Source organism: Nymphaea colorata, chromosome 3 (assembly GCF_008831285.2).
Source record: "Nymphaea colorata isolate Beijing-Zhang1983 chromosome 3, ASM883128v2, whole genome shotgun sequence".
Lineage (NCBI taxonomy): Eukaryota > Viridiplantae > Streptophyta > Magnoliopsida > Nymphaeales > Nymphaeaceae > Nymphaea > Nymphaea colorata.
In genome coordinates, this window is record NC_045140.1 from 17024907 (window position 1) to 17043082 (window position 18176).

Here is an 18176-nt window from a genome sequence, read left to right on the forward strand (position 1 = left end):
TAGCTTGAACTTGGTATGTACCGCCTTGTAAGAATATAAGGCAACATAAATACTTCATGTTACAATAATTTTGGCTTGCCTAGTGATGGTACATCGGATATTATTTGTCATAGAGAACGTGTGATAAGAAGAACATTGTCTTCTTATAATGTGTTTAAAAAAAAACTCCATGTTCATAGAAAATATTGAGACAACTTGTTCCACTCTCACATTGAGCTTGCCCTAGTTCTATGGATTCCAATCTATCCCTCAGTAGTTTTGGTTTTTGCGTGGTAGGTCATAATCTACCACCAAATTGTTTCAATTCCAGTTTACAAAATGTTAAAAACTAACACAACCAATTACTTAACAACTTTTTTTATAAACTCTTGACAAGCAAGCGTTCACAATCTTCAATTGACAACTAAACATATCGAAATAAAAAGTCACAAATATAGACATTTATTTATGTGGACTATCTATCTATATTTGAAGATTGTGGACTAAACATCTCAAAATGAAATGTCACAAATATAGTCATCTATGTGGACCATCTATATTTACACTCGTTTCTTGAAACAATGACACTAACATTCTTTGATCATGTCTCTAGTGGCAAAAGCCTTGTTAAGGGCAACATATTTCTATTCTCCAAATAATTCAATACGTTGCCCTGGAATTAATGTAGGGGTATTATTGGAAATAAAATTGCTTTCATTTAGTCTTGATTTTGAACAGCCTGGCGCCTTGTCTGAAAGAAGCAATCGGCCTCAGTTGTCCTTATCATATTCAATGTCAGAGTTTGCAGCTTTTTGCTTGCTTTCTGCCATAAATAATTTGCACAATCTTTACCCTCAACTGTCATGTTGTGTCAAACGATAATTCTACATGTCAATTCGGTTCCTTATCCAACAACGTATCGGATCCAAACTTTGATAACCCCGAAAGGTCTGAAAGAGTGAATTTTCAATCTAGAAACCAAACGAGGAAAACTTTTTCTTGGAAAACTTTCAGCCCCTTTCATGTTGGGAAGTAAACCCTCAGCAGGTCCCCCCACTATCTTTTTTCTGAAAGTTATTTTCCTTGTCCTAAGAGCTTTTCCGTCAAAGTCATTTGCTGCTGTTAAAGAAATCCACACATCGTTTACGGGACACAAACTCGACAAAGAGAGTCTTTGTCCAAGAAATAGTCATTCTAAATTTACATGGAAAAGACATTTATATTTAAGTGTGTAATTAACATTCTACAAAGGTCCAATAATCAACCATCGAATCTTTTTAGCTTATAAATTCTCAGCTTGGCATGTGAGACCCTTTTATCTACCACTCTCTTTCTCTCTCTAATATATATAAATATATATATATATATATATATATATATATATTAGAGAGAGACTGATAAAATCCATGTCCGATTATAAAAAAAGAAAGGAAGACTAAAAACCTATTTGAAACGAATATTTAATGATCATGGACGAGCCCATTGAACAGTAGAAGCTATGGGCAATTCCTTAGTTCTATTCGAGATAACTTGGTATGTGAGAATGTGAAGACTAGTAGTTTCATTCAAAATAATATAAACGAGAAGAATAGATTCCACGGGGGAGACGAGTCAAAAACATGAGCATGTGCTGCCCACCCCTTGATTTAGAAAATCCTAATGTGGATTCTGTAGCTCCAACTTGCTCAATTAGGCATAAATTGACCAGCCTTTTTTTATTTATTTATTTCAAACCACTTTTAAAGTATTAGGATTTTTTAAAAAAAAAATTCTGCAAAAAATATCTTACATACAAAAATAAATGCGGAGCTTGACCACTTAGTCATGTTTCTCTTGAACTCGAGTTGCTCGGCTCGTTGTTTGGTGTCTAAGATCCACGTGATTGCTGGGCTCCCAAACTCCATCCAAGTCATCCAAATTTGAGTGATTGGGTCCCATATGCCGGATCCAAATCTACAAGGGGGAGATCCAATGACCACAGACTCGGATCCCCAATCGAGCATATCCGGTTCGACGTCCGATCCGAGTCGGTTAAAACGTGAGCAACGTGCGTCAGCCGTACAACGGAAAAGTAGTGGTACCTGTCGGCTGAAGATGCGGGAGGTAAACGAACGGAACGGGGAGAGGGGAGTCATTGTGGGGAGATGGGTGGGGGTAGAGACGTAACTTCAGGTCAGTTATACTTTTTCCTCCACTGTTCACGCCTTTACACATCGCCGAGAAGAGTGGAGCCCGCACCATCCTGCACTTTTCCGCTCTCCCTCTCTCATATTTATTTGGGTTTGCTCATTTAAATTTATTGCTTTTTTGATTTTTCCCGAGGCAGAAAGGGGAGGGCAAAAAGGTAGGCAGAGCCTGTCCTCCCGTCTCTTCATCCCAAAACTTTTTCTTCTTTTCTTTTTTTTTTTTATTTTTCTTTCCCCTTCATTTTCTTTATTTCGCTCGCGAGCTTTCATACGGCTCACTGATCGTTTGTTCGTTTTGAGGTACGATCTTTAATTAATGATGGATTTGCTGTACTTTTTTTTTGGCATTTTTTTTTCTTTTTGATTTGTCGAAGCGCGGGATTCGTCGTTCACAACGTTATCTTTCGGGTTCGGGCAAGGCTTTTAGCTTTTTTTCGTTATTTTTGTTGTGAGTTTCTGTTGAGATTTTGGATTCGGTGAGAGTGAGTTGAGATCTGCTGGAATTGTCGGAATTTTTTTTTGCTGTCTGTGGATTTTTGCCTTTCGGACTCCACTACTGGTGATTCCAGTAGGTTTCCGATGAGAGAATCTATGCTTCTGTGTAGAATCTGCAGCTGACGGCGTGAATTTAGCTGCGAACTTTGGCTCTGTCTCTCGGTTTAACGATTTTGTGTAAACATGACGCTTTTTGTTAGGAGAATCAGCGGCAGAATAGTGTTTTTTTCGTGTCTAAAGGTGGGATTTGTGATTGAGGATTGCTTGAATCTGTTGAGTATTGTGGGCTCTTGTCGGGGAAAAAGGTACTAAGATTTTGTACAGAAGACGACTTTCATTTTCGGGCTAATTTCTGTTTGGAAAACTTTAGCCGCAGCCTCTTTGGTTTGATGAATTGCCCAAAAAATTGGTTTCTGTTTAGCAGTGTGATTTTTTTTTTTTTTTTTGGGCTAACTTGACGTTTCTTTTTCTTTCTTCTTTTTGGGTGATTTAGGCCTTCGCCGGGGTACTTTTTCTGGTATTGCTTAATTTTTTTTTTTAAAATGATTTGATAGTAGTGCTTTGGCGTTGGTTTGGTACGTGAAAATTCAGCTTATATATTTTCTTTTTTCGTTTTTTTTTAGACCTTTCTGAACATGAGTTCATCATCAGAGCTGTCAAAGCCATGGATCGAGGCGCCGTGTTTCTCCAATGTCCACTGAAAACAGTACGAGTTTGTCTTCATTTAGGAAATGAAGTTCCTCCCATTAGACCCTAAATATGATCTACGACTATTCTGTTACAAGACAATGGAAGTTTACCATTTCCAAATATTTTTCTTTAAGGATTGGTTCAGTCTCTCCAGCAACAAGACATACTTTCTTCAAGATTTGAGGAAGTGAAACTTCCAAGAAAGCCATGAAATTTCACCGTTCAATTTCGTATTAGTCTATTGTCTTTGTATTTTGTTCTCTTAAATCGAAGATTTGTGAAATAGTGAGGATTGGCGGTATCTTCGGATGTGCTAGTAGGGTCTTGAAACATCTTTTTACCTGGCACATGTCGATGGAAACAAAGCGTGAAGAACTAGTAGTTCCTGCGCCTGGAGAGGTCTAACAAGAAAATTAACCCTCGTTCAAGAACCATTTGTTATCGTCCACTATCTCATTTGTTATGCATTGCGTATCAGCTTTTTTTTATCTTTGTGCACATTGTATTGTCACTTGTCAATTGCAGTTGCATTGGTTCCTTCATTCCTCGGCTTGTTGTGGTCTGATTCTGATTTTCTCTTTTCAACTGTAATGAGTCAATAACTGCAAACCATTCAATTGTTGAGATTAAGTGCATATATGTTGATTAAAATAGCTACGAATTTTCAGCTAAAGCTATGATGGTTTTTGTACTAAATGGAGATCTTACATTATCACTGAGATTGATGACAAGTCTAAACTCTTGAATCTGCATTGCAATTCAGGTTGATGACAAGCCTAAGAGGTTGAAATTTCAGAGTGATTAAGGTTGATAAGGAGTCACATATCTTGCCAACTCAAGGAGTCCAATTTCTTACCTCTGATTCTCTGGAATATTTACAAAAGAATGGGTGTTGTGTGTGACTTTTGTGGAGATCAAAGATCTGTTGTTTACTGCAAGTCAGATGCTGCGTGCTTATGCCTTTCATGCGACCGGAATGTTCATTCAGCAAATGCACTTTCTCAACGCCATTCTCGGACGCTGTTGTGTGATGGATGCAATTCACAACCGGCTAGAGTCAGGTGTATTGAAGAAAAAGTGTCATTTTGTCAAAACTGTGACTGGAACAGACATGGTGGTTCAACTACAACTTCTGAACACAAGAGACAGGCAATAAACTCTTATGCTGGCTGTCCCTCTGCTGCAGAACTTTCTAGAATATGGTCCTTTATTTTGGAATTTCCTTCTTCTGGGGATTCTAAACGTGAACAAGGGATGACCTTGACAAGCATTAACGAGGATAGTGTCACCAACTGTTGGGAGCCTTCAAGCAGCAACACTCTGGACCTAACTATGCAGAGCCAACTAGGAGAGATGGAAACCACAGATAAATCCAGTTTTTGGATGGACTCTTCACCATTGCCCCCATTAAACTCTATGCCATTTGGTGTGGATCAACAAGATGGAATGTTAGACTCTGCTCTACAAAAGGTGAAATCATGATGATGCCTCTGTTCTTATTTAATCTGGATATATTTTCAATGGTATATGTTTCATGCTAATCACCTATTCCACATGATAATTTGCCATCGGAATCACCCATTTTAAACATATGAACCTCAAGTCATAATGAGTAAAATCACCAACAAGAGGCTTAAGCACAATACTATCTGGTTAGGTGGGAACAAACTTCTGGAATTGAGTTGCTTGCTTCCTCCTGCAAATGTGCATCTTGGAAGTAGTAAAGCAAAAAAGAAAAAAGTATCCCTTCAGCTGACTTGTTGTGTTGGGGTTTTCCTGCCAAATTCCTTGGGCATTTTACTACTTTTATCCCATACTATCCTCTGCCTATTGTTCTTGCCATTAACCTGATCGACTTCTGATGAGCTGTTGAATTAGGTGGTAGCATCTGATGGGTCGCTGCATTGATCTGTTCTATTTTTCTCGGAGTCAGTCTTGGAAGCTAGACAATGTGGGATGCATAGATTTCTTTTAGCCTTTCTGTACATCCATTTCTAGTTGTTTTTTCCTCCGATTTTTTTTTTTTAAGACAAGTTTCCTCTTCCTTGTATTTCTCAATTGTGTTACAAGGCAAAGCACCTTTTGTCAATCATGTGCAACCTGTAAATTATATTACAACAGGGCGAACTATACATATTTTTCAGACAGCATGAAGAGAATGTGGATTACTTATTTTCTTGAAACCTTACACAAGATGAACCTAAATATTATCTTGCAATTGGCTTTCATGTCATGAAAGTACAATAGTTTCCTGAAGTGGCTTTTTTGTCATGGAATCCAAATTCTTATGTCTATAGTTTATTTCTTTCCATGAGCTATTAGATTTCTTCTGCTTTTTGTGAGTAGTAGAGCTTCAAGTTTGTTCAAAGCACTACAAAACTTTTCTGATGCTACATGCAGTTATCGTGTGATGGAATGAAGGACCTTGGAATTTTTGAGGATGAAGAGCTATATGAAGACTTCAATATGGGTGATGTAGACCTAACGTTTGAGAATTATGAAGAACTTTTTGGAAATTCCCAGAATAACTCTCAACTTCCTTTTGATGATGGTGGTGCTGATAGGCTGTTATTGGGGAAGAATGTCTCTGCGGCCAACTCAAATGGAAGAAATGAGATTGTCTTAGAGGTGATTACTTTTGTTCATGATGCTTTTTTCTATCTTGATTGCCAATGCCCATTTTGATTGCTACATATATATATATGTGTGTGTGTGTGTGTGATCGGTGACTCTAGCTATCCATAGTCACCCAACCATCTAATCAAGACTATCAATCTAAAGCAAATGGATGGTTAAGAGAAAAAAAAGGAGAAAAAGGTGTAAAATAATATTGTAGGACAAAAATACCCATCACCTTTTTCTTTTTGTTTTTCTCTTAACCGTCCATCATATTAGATCGAACAGTCCTGATTAGATGGTTGGGTGGCTCTACAAAGCCAGAGTCACCATTCAATTTTCCTATATATTTTTTATTTAGTTAATTATTGTTTAGTTGCTTCATTTATCTATATTTACATTTTAGTCATTACAAACCTTTTCTATTAGAACTAGTTTAGCCAGATGCGCATTTAAAATGATCAGTTTTGTCCCGGTTCGGCTGACCGCACCAGACGTACTGTATCAAAAAAGCACTAACATTGACACTGGTGTGGCAGCCGTTTAGGAGCACCCATCTAACATAGTGGACAACTTTATCACTAGTTCATTGTTTCTAGGCAATCATATTTATTTATATTATTATAGATATAACTATATATATATATATATGTATATATATGTTCTCGCCACACCCACACCTATGTTTTTTTAGAAAATGCTGCAGCCACTCCTTCACCTGCACTTGCACCCGCACTTGCACCTGCACCCACGCCCATACCTGCACCCCGCATCTATGTGACATAGAGATCTGACATATGTCTAAATGGGTTTATGAAACTAATTCTCAGTGCAAATATGAGGCTTGTTGCTTTGCATGTCCTTGTAAGACAGCTAGCTGCAAGCCTCATTTTGGTGAGGCTGTGCTGTCAGACTGGCAAGTCTGGATTGATAACTAGTGGCTGAATTGCCTGATCAACATTTGCTAGAAATATGAGCAAATCAATCTTCAATGCACACCTTCCTCTGCAGTTGTGTCAAATGATTTAAAAGCTGCATGAGTATGTCAAACATGATGATCACAATAAAAGATTAGGTTCATATTTTCTTGTAAAGCTATGAAATTAATGCTTTAACACCATGGGTATCTAGAATTCCATCTGCTTGTGGTATTATGATGTATATGGATGGTGATTCTTGGGTTGGTTATATGGACTAATCTTTCATTTCCAAGGTTGTTTCTTTCTTATATCATGACACCATATGTTTTTCCTTAAAAACATCATATGGTCCTGAATGATTAAAGTAAATTGTTCATGCAAGTGGGGCTTGAGGTCATTTGAACAGGATATTGTAAACTTTGCCATTCATGATGGAAACCATAGAAACTCAATTCCTTGCCTGATGTCAGTGTCTGGAAATGTCTTCCCTGTCTTTTTGTGCCTTAGGTAGGAAATTATCAATGCAATACTGAATACTGTATGTGTTCATGAGATCACACTGATTTTGTTAGTGAGGTTTACTGCTGTTTTTATTCAAAAGAACTTAATTGGTGTTCTATCTGTTTTCTTGGCCAGGCTTCTTCTTCAGCAGCAGATCATGCATCAATTGATGAGTCCCTTCTTGCTCGTCCAGCAAAAAAATTGCATGCAGCATGCAGAAGTGTGGTCTCTGATTCGGTAATGCCAAGTCATTGCCCTGACACCGAGACAACTCTTTGTCTGCCACCAAGACAAGCATGTTCGAATTTGTCACTTGCATTTTCAGCATTGAGTGGTGAAAGCAGTGCTGGAGATTATCAAGATTGTGGGATGTCATCTATGCTCCTGATGGGGGAACCTCCTTGGTTTTCTACTGGTTCAGACAACTCACATACTCAAGCGAGCAGAGATAATGCTGTCATGCGTTATAAAGAGAAGAAAAAGACTCGCAAGTAAGTCTTATTAGTTATAAGTAGCTCCCTGTAAGTGTTGGACATGTTCTCTTTTGTGCAGTTATGCTTGCTTAAGGTTCCTAAGTGAAATTGATTATTTGAGCGATTTAGTTGAAGCCGACAAATGTTTTGACACGAGCTCACATTGCAAAGTTGTACCTGTGTGGTTTGCAATGGTTGTTTGCTGAATGCAGAATATGTTGTGAATAATTGCAAGGGCTTTAAAATGCTGATTGAGATTGAAGTGTTGGCTTGAACGTGAGGCCACATGGTGGAAGTGGGTGGGAAAGAACACTTTTTTGTTTTACCAAATGCTTTAGAAAAAAAAGAGAACTACTAGAAATTTCAAAAACTTCCCTTCGTTTTTCCTCCATATAAGTTTTTATCAGGTTTCTGAAATACTGCATCTTGGCGTTTTAATTCTATACCTGTCTCTGCTGCTGTAGGGAAAGGAGGGGGGAGAAGCGGTGAATTTGGAGAGTGGATGTGCCCTATTCCGAGCAGAAGTTTTGCCTTTTCTTTTCACGCATGCATTAAATAAACAGGACACCTGAGCATATAGCCTATGCCTTGCTTTCCTGCCCTCTTGCGATTGGCCAACCATAAAATTCTCCTAGCAGATCTTTCCCAGCTTGAGACTTACTAATGCAGCTAATGTAGTGACTGTGAATTATGCTTAATAACTTATTGTGGCATTGTTTCATTTGTATATGGCTATATGCTAATGTACTGTTTACCTTTTAAATAAATGAATGCAATTGACCTAGCTTACAAATTGCAATAATTTGGGCTGCATGTTAGCTCCATAACCCAGAGTCAGATTGAAGAGTCTCAAACGATTTCATATGAAACTGCCATTTCATTTTCTCTTTCTCACCTGAACTTTTTTATTGATCTAATTGACAAACAGGTTTGAGAAAAAGATAAGATATGCTTCTCGTAAGGCCAGGGCTGACATCAGAAAACGTGTGAAGGGCAGGTTTGTCAAGGCTGGCGATGCCTATGATTATGACCCACTCTCTGAGACGAAAAGCAGCTGAATAGAGAAAAGCATCCTCAATTAAATGCCTGAGCGAAATGGCATATAACGGATGCAGAATTAATGTAGACATTTGTGCGAGGTTTGTATATTGCCAGCTCGAGAGCTTTCAGTTACCTCCATGATTGTTCTTCCACATAAAGATAAATGATGGCAATCCGGAAGACGTATGAAATGTGCACATGCAGTGTCAAAATTAATTGATGCCTAAGCTATAGGATGCCCACAAATAAGCTTCTAACTGTGTTTATTCTTGAGGAAGATGCAGAAAATGTAAGGACGTATATCGATAAAAGCCATTGAAGAGAAGGCTAAGTATGCGAATGCAGGCTGACTATTGGAAGCAAAGGCAATAAGAAAAATGTTAGCGTACAAGGGAACTTGATGCAGCATATGTAAACATCAGCATTTTTCGGCAGCATTTTCCCCAAATGAAGTCTGGAAAATAGAAAAAGGAAAAAAGTAAATGAAAGCACAGGAGAATCGGAGTTGCAGTTTTGGAAGTTTTGCCAGAAGTAGTTGACCCTTTCTCTTAACCTCAAAAGATTTGAGTGCTCCACTCAATTTTGTAAATATTTTGCATTGGTATCGAACACTTCTATTTATGTCGAAACTCATTTATGAGATTATGGGCCTTTACTTCCCCATACTGCTGCATCTTCTGGTGCTGTTGCAAGAATAATAATGTGTACACGAGTATGGCAATGCTATGGACCCGTATAGCAAACTTGAATTTTTCCTTGTATATATAGTTGTGGAACTACATTCTTTTTTTTCTTTTCGTTATTGTTCCCGTCATCATCTATTCCTGGCCGCAGAGAGTGCTTTTCATGTTGGTCCTTTATCCCTGCAAGAGATTGTTCTGGAGGAAAAGCTAGACGCTATCACCACTCTTCATTTGAGAAATTCTCAGCCCTTCATATGAAACTATTGTGCGTGAATCTTTCTTTCGGATTTGAAGGAGGAGGGTAATCAATGGCCACTTTTCTAGATGGCAACCACTTTTGTTTTTTGAATGACAAGTGCAATCAATGTCTTCCTGGTTTCGTTTGTAAAATCATCCGCTTGGAAGCTTCGAGTTTTCACAACGGCATTTTTTGGTCTCTTTCTCTCTCTATATATGATTGACAGAATGGGCTGGTAACGCACGGCTTGTAAACGCATTGTGAACGAGATTGAGCTCATCATCGAATTTTATGGAAGGGACATGAGCCAACTCGTTCTTCGATTGTTTTAGGCGTCCTTTATGATCCCATATAACTTGAGTGTGAAACAAGATTCCGGCCCATTTTCGAGTTGGCTTTAAAGCTCCAGGTCAATAACTGGGCTTCCCATATATGTTCGTTCAATCCTCACTGGCCAGTAAATAAATACATAAAACAAAGAGTTGTGTGTATCTTGTACATACCTATCACAGATCAACACCGAATTATATTATAAAATGTGTAAAGCATATGCGTAACATCTCAACAAATTTATGATGTGAAGGAAGGTTGTGTTTGTTTCTAACAAATTTATGATGTGAAGGAAGGTTGTGTTTGTTTCACTGCATATCTTAGATCCACGGTGATCTGTGATCCTTAAGATTTAGATCCCGAATTTTCGATATTTCTTTCTATTTCGGTCAGACCCTCTCTCCATCTGACCTTAAATCCATGCAGTCTTGGACTTAAGATCTGAGAACTTAAAGAAAATCACCTTCATGCACAGTGAGGTGGAAGATGGTCGGGAGCTCTTCTAGATGAAGCAACGACTAGGTTGCAAGGTTCGTTCAGGATGAACCTCCTAAAAGTAAAGCATTCAAGTGTTTCCTACTTACAGGATGCGATGTTGTGGAACATTGGCGCTGCTGCAGGAGACGCCTTATAAACAAACTCTTAATTTGTCCTCATAATTCTTCCTGGTTGGCATTTATCGTCAATTAAGAAAACAAAATACTTAGTTAATGACAAGAAAAGGGGGAGTCGAAAGTCTCTTTTAGGCTATCAAAATTTTGAATGCCTTCAACTTGAACATCCTAACTCACACAGTCAACCAAATTTATAGAACTCTTCTAGGCTTCAAACTCCATCTGGTTGTTGCAAAATGCACAAGAATGGAAGTTCTGAGGCTATGGACTAAAGATAATCGTTAAGCAGCTTACTACGAATAGATTCACGATGTTCCAGTGGATATGAAAAAGATGGGGAGTCGAAAGTCTCTTCAAACTTTTCTGCTTAAATTTGCATATTCGTAATCTGGGGGTTTGCTGCTCCATCAAAGGCGAAGGTCGCTTTCCCAGTTGATTGTTTCTTGAACGCACCATTTTGAAGCATTTCTCAACCAATTGCTTATAACCAAATCCCTTTTAAAGGCCTCTCATTTCTTCGGACAATCTGATTTGAGATCCAAGAAACTGAAATGGAAAAGGTTTACATGTTTGATGACCAGAGGAACTTGTCCACTGTGGTAGGGGAGCGATATGTCTCCTCCCTCTACAAGGGGAAGAATATCCCTCCTATCAAACACCAACTTGATTTCCTGCTACATTGGATTGCGGATTTAAAAATCGCTTGCTCCACAAGCGTCCATGAGCCAATTTCACCAAGCTGAACTTGGTGAATTTTAACAAGCTGTTGTTAGACAAACCCATAGCAGATTATTTCGAAGATTCAACACATAACTCCTGTATGAAATAGGAAGGATCATAGATATGTCTGCATGGTAAAATTGATTCGCCTAACATCACATGCGGAGCACATCGGATAAATTGTAGTAAATTTTAATCCACCCCTGTAGCTGGCTTCAATAATGAAACTCAAGCATATAAATTCGACGGTTAAAATGGTAGAAACAATTTAAATTGGTAAATTTGTAAGGCTAAGCTCAAGTAACTCCACCACATCCAAGCATGTTTGTTGCTAAAAATTCGGATCTCAGATCCAGTTTTGGAATCTGGAACCGTTTTTCTACTACAGGGATATCATGTCCGAAAGTACAATATGCGAACAGTAGAGAGATGGTAATTTCTTTTGAACACGCAGCCTCCACCGTCCAGTCTTGAAATCGGACGGTGACGGTTAAAGGGGCCCAGAAAGACTGCCAACCCTCTCCCAACCATACAGTCTCAGGGGCGATTTGGTAAATTCCAATGTCCATCATCCCGTCAAAAGACTGCAGCCGAACCGCCTCTCCCTCTCTCCCTCTCCCTCTCAGAAGAGAGAAGAAAGGAAAGGAGGAATCCCTAACTCCCTTCCGTTCGGTCGTAATTCTGAGAGAGAAGAATAAAGCTGATTCCGGAGGTAAGTCGAGCTCGCCTACCTCCTCATCCTTTCTTGCTTCCCGTGATTATCGTTTTCAATTCTAAATGTTTCATTTTCCTCTCCTTTCTGTTTTCCTTCTCATCTGATTCCGACATCTCTGAGTTGTTTTTGAATCCTTTATTTTCATTCTACCCTGTCTTTGAGTGTTGATTTCTTTTTTCTTTTTATTGACCGTGCTCTTTTTTTTTTTTTATGTGTTTCCCTGTGTAACCTCCCTCGTCATTTCTTTAAGTTCTTTTGATATTTTCATGGTCCTTTCATTCCTGAGTTTGAGTTTTGTGAGGACACTCTTACATGAACCTTATTGTCTTCGCGATTGTTATCTCTTGCCATTGATTCTTGAAAATGCCCTTTGGGAAGTCTATTGCACGTTAGATAGGTAATTGATGGGTTGCTAGTAAGGTCATCCAAAATTTTGATTTTTCTGTTCTTGATAGCATTGAAAATTAACTAGACAGGTGATTGATGGGTTATCTTTTGTCACTGATGTTGTCACTTTCATTTTTTGCTCTGGAAGGCGAATAAAGTTGTCTGTAATGTTGGTAACAATGTTATCCGTATCGTACGATACGGACGCGTATCGTACGATACGTATCGTACGATACGGACGCGTATCGTACGATACGTATCGTATAGGTCAAGAAAACCTATACGATACGTGTTTGAAACACGATACGCGTCCGTATCGTATGCGTATCGTCCGTATCGTACGATACGGGGGCCGTATCGTACGATACACCCCCGTATCGTACGATACGGGAGAAAACACATATTTCTTTATTTTTTAAAAGTTTAAACACTCCTCCCCCTCTCTCTTCTTGTATTTAAAGACTCCAATAGACGTAGGAGGGAGAGATTTTGCCCATTTTCATAAAAAATAACCAAGGATTCATCAATTTGGAAGATATTATCGTTGAATCAGGAAAGATGATAACTATATGTTTTGAACTTATAAAATTGTGATGTAATCTAAGTCCTAAAACTCCAAGTCCTAAGACTCTAAGTCCTAAGATTCTATAAAATTTTCAAGTTTAAAATCATGATGGATGCTTATATGTTATTCTTGAAAATTTGATTTCTTATTTTGGAATGTGTCGTTAATACACATGAATGTTCCTTATGTATGATAATCTTTTTAATATTTGAATACATTTTTCTTAATTTCTGATTTTTTGTTCATTTTTTTCAGATTTTTAATGATTTTTCTCTATTTTTTATGATTTTTAAATATTTTTTAAAATTAAAAAATTAATTTTACGATACGCTACGCTACGTTTGCGATACGTTACGATACGGCGTATAGGTCGGCCCGACCGATACGCGATACGCTACGCCTTTTATAACATTGGTTGGTAAAGTAAGGGTCATATGCAAATGATTGGTAGATATTTTTGTTTCTTTATTTCCCACTTCTATGCTTTAATAGATTTATGATGAATTGCTAGAATGAGTACTTGATGAAACTACCATTTAGCTGTCATTTTTTCTGGTCTGATGTAGTATGGGATGTCCCGGGGAGAAACGTGTCAGAAAAACATTTGCAGAAGTAGACGAATCATTTGTAGAAATTAAACCTTCGTAATGCTTTCGTGATATGTATAAAATGGTTCAGTGCTTTTCGTAGAACAATTGCAGAAAATCAAGGATTTCTCATGAAAATATTAATATATTTGATATTTTTTATCAAATATGCAAATGGATATTATTTTTTTCTTTCAAAATTTCTTAAAGACGATCTTATTGTTTATGAGCTTCACTTGATTCCTGTCCGATATGATGCATGACCCGAATGGGTTTATACAAAAAATAAACCTAAAATATTTAAGTAAGTTTTTAATTCCAAAACAAAAAATAGGTCGACACAGGCTGATACATATGCTCTCTTGGTGGGCAAACCAAACAATACAATGCCTATTATCGATATTAACAAAATTGAATTGATCATGAATGTGATGGTGTTTGCAGGTCAAATATGTATTCGTCGAATCCGGTAATGCCTACAGTCTCCACAGCAAATGCATCAGTACCTAGACTCACCACTCTTCCATGTAAAAGTCTATCAGGTAAGCATTTTTCATTCTATTGTTGCTGCTTTATATTCATTTATTTCTGTGGATTTATGATGGTAATTTGTTTCTTTCTTAGTTCACTGGGCTTAGGGCTTCCTGACTAATAGGATATGAGTTTATCAGGTTGTTTCTTCAGTGTTTTCTGGCAGATTTAATTTTCTTTCAGAGGTGCTGCCAACAATTTAATGTTGTTGGACAAATCTAACTTTTTGCTGCTTTTTTATGTGAGATCTCCAAGCCTGACTTGTTAAGGTTTATTCATTTGGATCCACCTTTCATGAAGTATTTCGGACTTGGTTTAAGATTAGGACTGAATACAGATCAGTGATGACCTCCTAGATGCTATCGAGAATATTATTAACAGAATAAACAAGCTAGCAAGGAATTCATTATGGAGGATAACAATTGGTAGTTGCATAAATCTTTGTTCAGTGTATAACCAATTATGAATAGCTTAGAGCTAAATATTCCTCCTCCTAAATATAGTCAATACCTAATTTTAGAGGAGGGGTGTCATGTCTTAAAGGGTTGCACATCCGATGTCTGGACTCTGTCTATGAAGGGCTTCAAAGTGTGTCTCAGAAGTTTTATTGCATCAGGATGTTAGGTCGGCTGCTGATCTTCATCTGAGTTGCTTTTGTTCTTATTCTGTCTCAATATTGGAAAGCTGGCTTTTATCTTGTTTGACAAAAGGTGGCATGTTTTCTATTGGGTTTGTGTGTCCAGCTAGAGATTTCTAGTTTGAGGGTCATATAAGATTGGGGCACCTACAAGAGAACAGAGAAACATAAAAATGGCTGAAGCAACATGGATTTGGAAAGCATGGAAGATGAGAGTGATGAGAGGACAAACACATAGTTAAAATTCTGAGCAGTGGCCATCATATCTCAGATGAAGGAAGGAAATTATTGTAATTTCTGTAGTATAAATTTATAATAGAAAACGTTCTTATACATCTATATTTTTTAGATTCAAAATCAATCTCATTGGGTGCTGTAAAAGAGCCTCATTTCCCATTATCTTGTCCAGGAAACGACATAATCCCATCTATTTTCTTTAATGGTTGAAAATGTACTCTTGACCATTGTATATCTTTTCTTCCTAAATGTTGTTGCCTTTATCCATGACAGAGCATCGACAAATTTAAAGATACTATTTCATGTCACTACTTAGGCAGGGAAACTTTGTGCTTTCTGATATGGAACACTGTCCTTTGCTAGTCATAGTGCTGGGAATGTTTACTATTTATTAGCTAAATTGTTTATTGGGGCTGACTTTATGACCCTACAACATTTTTGAAATGGTATTTTTAGATTATCTAGTCTCTATATGATTAACATTTGTGGGTGGTGGTGGCTTTGTATGTAGTTGTATGATTGAAGGCACATTCCTTCATTTACCTTGTCTGTGTTAACTTTTCTCAATTTGCAAAAATAATACAACTTGCTAAGGCAAGAATAAGTGACAGGCTCACAAGCGGAAGGGCAGAAGTCATTTATTGTAGTTGGCCTATCTTCAGTTCTATGTAGTCCTTAAGTGCAAATATTGTATACTGATCCAAGTCTGCTGCATGGTCCATTTTCCTTGAAGCTATCCTTGGTGCTTTACTTCTTATCCTCCGTGAGCTAGATTGCTGTGATATTCTGCTTTACATTGATTTTGGGATTTATGAAGGTCTAAAGGAAGATGCTAGGCAGGGGAATTTGCAGATCCTTGGTTCTGGATTGGCTTTACCCATCAGGCCGCCTTTAAGAGTTCAATATAAAGTGGCCATTCCACTTATCCACAAGGCTTCATCTCGTAACGTGAGATGCAGTGCTGCTTTGGTAAGTAGATAATTGTACTACTTATGATATTTGCTTCATCGATCAACATATATTTAACTGTGCTTTCTCATGATTAACGAGAGAATATGCTTTTCATTCTAATTTTCATAAGCTTCTATATATGTTGATATGCTATGATGTCATGAATCTATTATTCCATTGGTTGCTTTTTACAGAATGCTAGATGTGCAACTGAGCAGCAGACTATTCAACAGCAATCGGCGGTAATTACTAATGCTCCTGTTCAAGGTAACCGTTGCCATTAGCAGATTTTTCTACTTCGTGAGATGCTTTTCTGTGAATTTTATGTTCAGCTTTTGTCAGATTGGCTGCGATGTTATGTTTAGGGTATACATATAGAGATAGAGAGACCCACATACTGGTCTCTTGTCTTTTTTATGCTGATCCGTTACTTTTATGTTAAGTATAACAACGTCAATCAATGTGGAATCATCTAACTGCACTTTACCATGAATGTTTGTGTTGAACTCATTCCACACCATATTTTGTTTTAAGAAATGACTTGGACTAGTGAAGCATTTTAATTGGTATTACCAGTAATGGCTTTATTCAACAGTCGATATATCCACTCTTTATGGCATCTTCAATAAATGGTAATATCCAACTTCATTTTCCTCATTTCTTGGGAAAAGGTAATGGAAACCTGGACTATCTGGCAAAGTCTAAGGCCCAAGGCACAGATGTATATCAGTTAAAATAGTTAGCTATCTTACTCATTCTTCTTTATTAGAAGATTGCTACAGGCTACAAGCAGCTTCTAATTTGGTGCTTGCTGTAGTCATTCGGTTAAAATGCCTACTATCTTGCTTATTTCTAACATAGAAGAGTGCTACGGCCTCCAAGCAGTTCCTAAGGGGGTGATCAATGTAAGTTATGGATCAATTTTTTGACTTGTCATGTGAGTTCGCCTCATTTGAACTGTTCAATTGGTTAAGGAGGTCTTTAGAAGATGGGATTTCATTTTGCAACAGAAACTATTCTGTACATTTTGCTGCTGTAAAGGATTTGAGTCATAGGATTTCTGTTCACTGAACTTATCCACCTTTTGATGTCTTTGCTATGCTGCAATCCAGTGTAAATACCTGAGGGTTGTTCTGTTTTTGTAATGTATCACAATTTTCGACTAATAAAAGAGTGGAGGCCTATCCTCCAGCAGGGCTTTGATTCGGAACTGTTCAGACCCTGTGTTTCATTAGGTGACCTTTTCTTTGTATCCTCAATTGCAGGTAAAGAAAAGTCGCCTGAACTTGATGATGGTGGGACTGGATTTCCGCCACGAGATGATGACGATGGTGGAGGTGGTGGTGGTGGTGGGGGTGGTGGATGGACTGGTGGTTTCTTTTTCTTTGGGTTCCTTGCGTTTCTAGGACTTTTGAAAGATCAAGAAAGCGAGGGGCCTTACAGCAAGGATAGACGGAGATAAGGATTGATTAAGTGAGTCGGTGGAATTGCATTCGTATGTCCCTAGGCTTACTTTTTTTTCTTTCACATTACATTGTAAACATAAAATCATTAGTTTATCCAAAATGAGTTTTCATGTCGCAATCATGTTGGCACTTTTCTATAGTGGAAATCAGCTGCTGTTGGTTAAAAGCGTTTGGCTCTGCAGATGGCTCTTCGTCGCAAATGTTGTCATCCGTCGGCGGTCTGTGGTTCATTTAGTTGTGGAAAGTGCTTAGGGAAATGCAGATTCATCTTGCAGTTTCATAATCGAATCCAAGTTGATATTTGGCGGGGAGTAGATAAAGATCCGAGCCGGTTGCATATAATTGTTGGATCTCAATCAATCATTTGAAGTGCTAGAGCCAGAGTGTACCGTGAATGATTAATAGACTACGTACTATGTTCAGTAGGAACCATATCATTGGAACTTCTTCCTTTTGAGAAAAGTGAGGAAATTATTCTTTTCCGAGTTTGTGGTCTTCATTCGCTGTTTGAATATAGAAGCGTTCGAAAAGACAATTTTCCAAAATTTCAGAATAACTTGGGCACTTATATTTAACGTTTCGAAAGTATGTTCCCATTTGCATTTCGTATGAAT

General features: G+C 37.9%; 2 protein-coding genes across 10 annotated transcripts; both read left to right on the forward strand.

The window, feature by feature from the left end:
• The first annotated feature begins 2221 nt into the window (after positions 1 to 2221).
• On the forward strand, positions 2222 to 9694 carry LOC116250586 (zinc finger protein CONSTANS-LIKE 9). Of its 7 annotated transcripts, none has more exons than XM_031624322.2 (6): positions 2260 to 2323; positions 3284 to 3366; positions 4114 to 4820; positions 5751 to 5978; positions 7523 to 7878; positions 8789 to 9694. In XM_031624322.2, the coding sequence occupies exons 3-6, from the start codon at positions 4236 to 4238 to the stop codon at positions 8916 to 8918; spliced, it is 1299 nt and encodes a 432-aa protein (XP_031480182.1). In that variant the 5' UTR covers positions 2260 to 2323; positions 3284 to 3366; positions 4114 to 4235; the 3' UTR covers positions 8919 to 9694. The 7 variants fall into 7 exon arrangements, 6 of the variants coding, with proteins under 6 accessions (XP_031480180.1, XP_031480182.1, XP_031480181.1 ...); XM_031624324.2 differs by lacking the exon at positions 2260 to 2323 and adding an exon at positions 2351 to 2465; XR_007572876.1 differs by lacking the exon at positions 2260 to 2323 and having other exon boundaries at positions 2606 to 3366; positions 8789 to 8999; positions 9186 to 9694.
• Positions 9695 to 12065: 2371 nt separating this feature from the next.
• LOC116251623 (protein YELLOW LEAF 1, choloroplastic-like) lies at positions 12066 to 18047 on the forward strand. Of its 3 annotated transcripts, none has more exons than XM_031625992.2 (6): positions 12066 to 12198; positions 14185 to 14282; positions 15963 to 16114; positions 16291 to 16363; positions 17362 to 17569; positions 17703 to 18047. In XM_031625992.2, exons 2-5 carry the CDS (start codon positions 14192 to 14194, stop codon positions 17556 to 17558), a joined length of 513 nt encoding a protein of 170 aa, XP_031481852.1. In that variant the 5' UTR covers positions 12066 to 12198; positions 14185 to 14191; the 3' UTR covers positions 17559 to 17569; positions 17703 to 18047. The 3 variants fall into 3 exon arrangements, with proteins under 3 accessions (XP_031481852.1, XP_031481851.1, XP_031481850.1); XM_031625991.2 differs by having other exon boundaries at positions 17745 to 18047; XM_031625990.2 differs by lacking the exon at positions 17703 to 18047 and having other exon boundaries at positions 17362 to 17680.
• The last annotated feature ends 129 nt before the right edge of the window (positions 18048 to 18176 follow it).

Bases quoted from the DNA above. Each gene is read 5' to 3' on its own strand.
- LOC116250586 (XM_031624320.2), top strand. From the start codon at position 4,236: ATGGGTGTTGTGTGTGACTTTTGTGGAGATCAAAGATCTGTTGTTTAC. The intron at 5,979-7,522 runs GTGATTACTTTT...TTTCTTGGCCAG, and splicing joins GAAATGAGATTGTCTTAGAG to GCTTCTTCTTCAGCAGCAGA. The intron at 7,879-8,788 runs GTAAGTCTTATT...ATTGACAAACAG, and splicing joins GAGAAGAAAAAGACTCGCAA to GTTTGAGAAAAAGATAAGAT.
- LOC116251623 (XM_031625992.2), top strand. From the start codon at position 14,192: ATGTATTCGTCGAATCCGGTAATGCCTACAGTCTCCACAGCAAATGCA. The intron at 14,283-15,962 runs GTAAGCATTTTT...GGATTTATGAAG, and splicing joins TCCATGTAAAAGTCTATCAG to GTCTAAAGGAAGATGCTAGG. The intron at 16,364-17,361 runs GTAACCGTTGCC...CCTCAATTGCAG, and splicing joins TACTAATGCTCCTGTTCAAG to GTAAAGAAAAGTCGCCTGAA.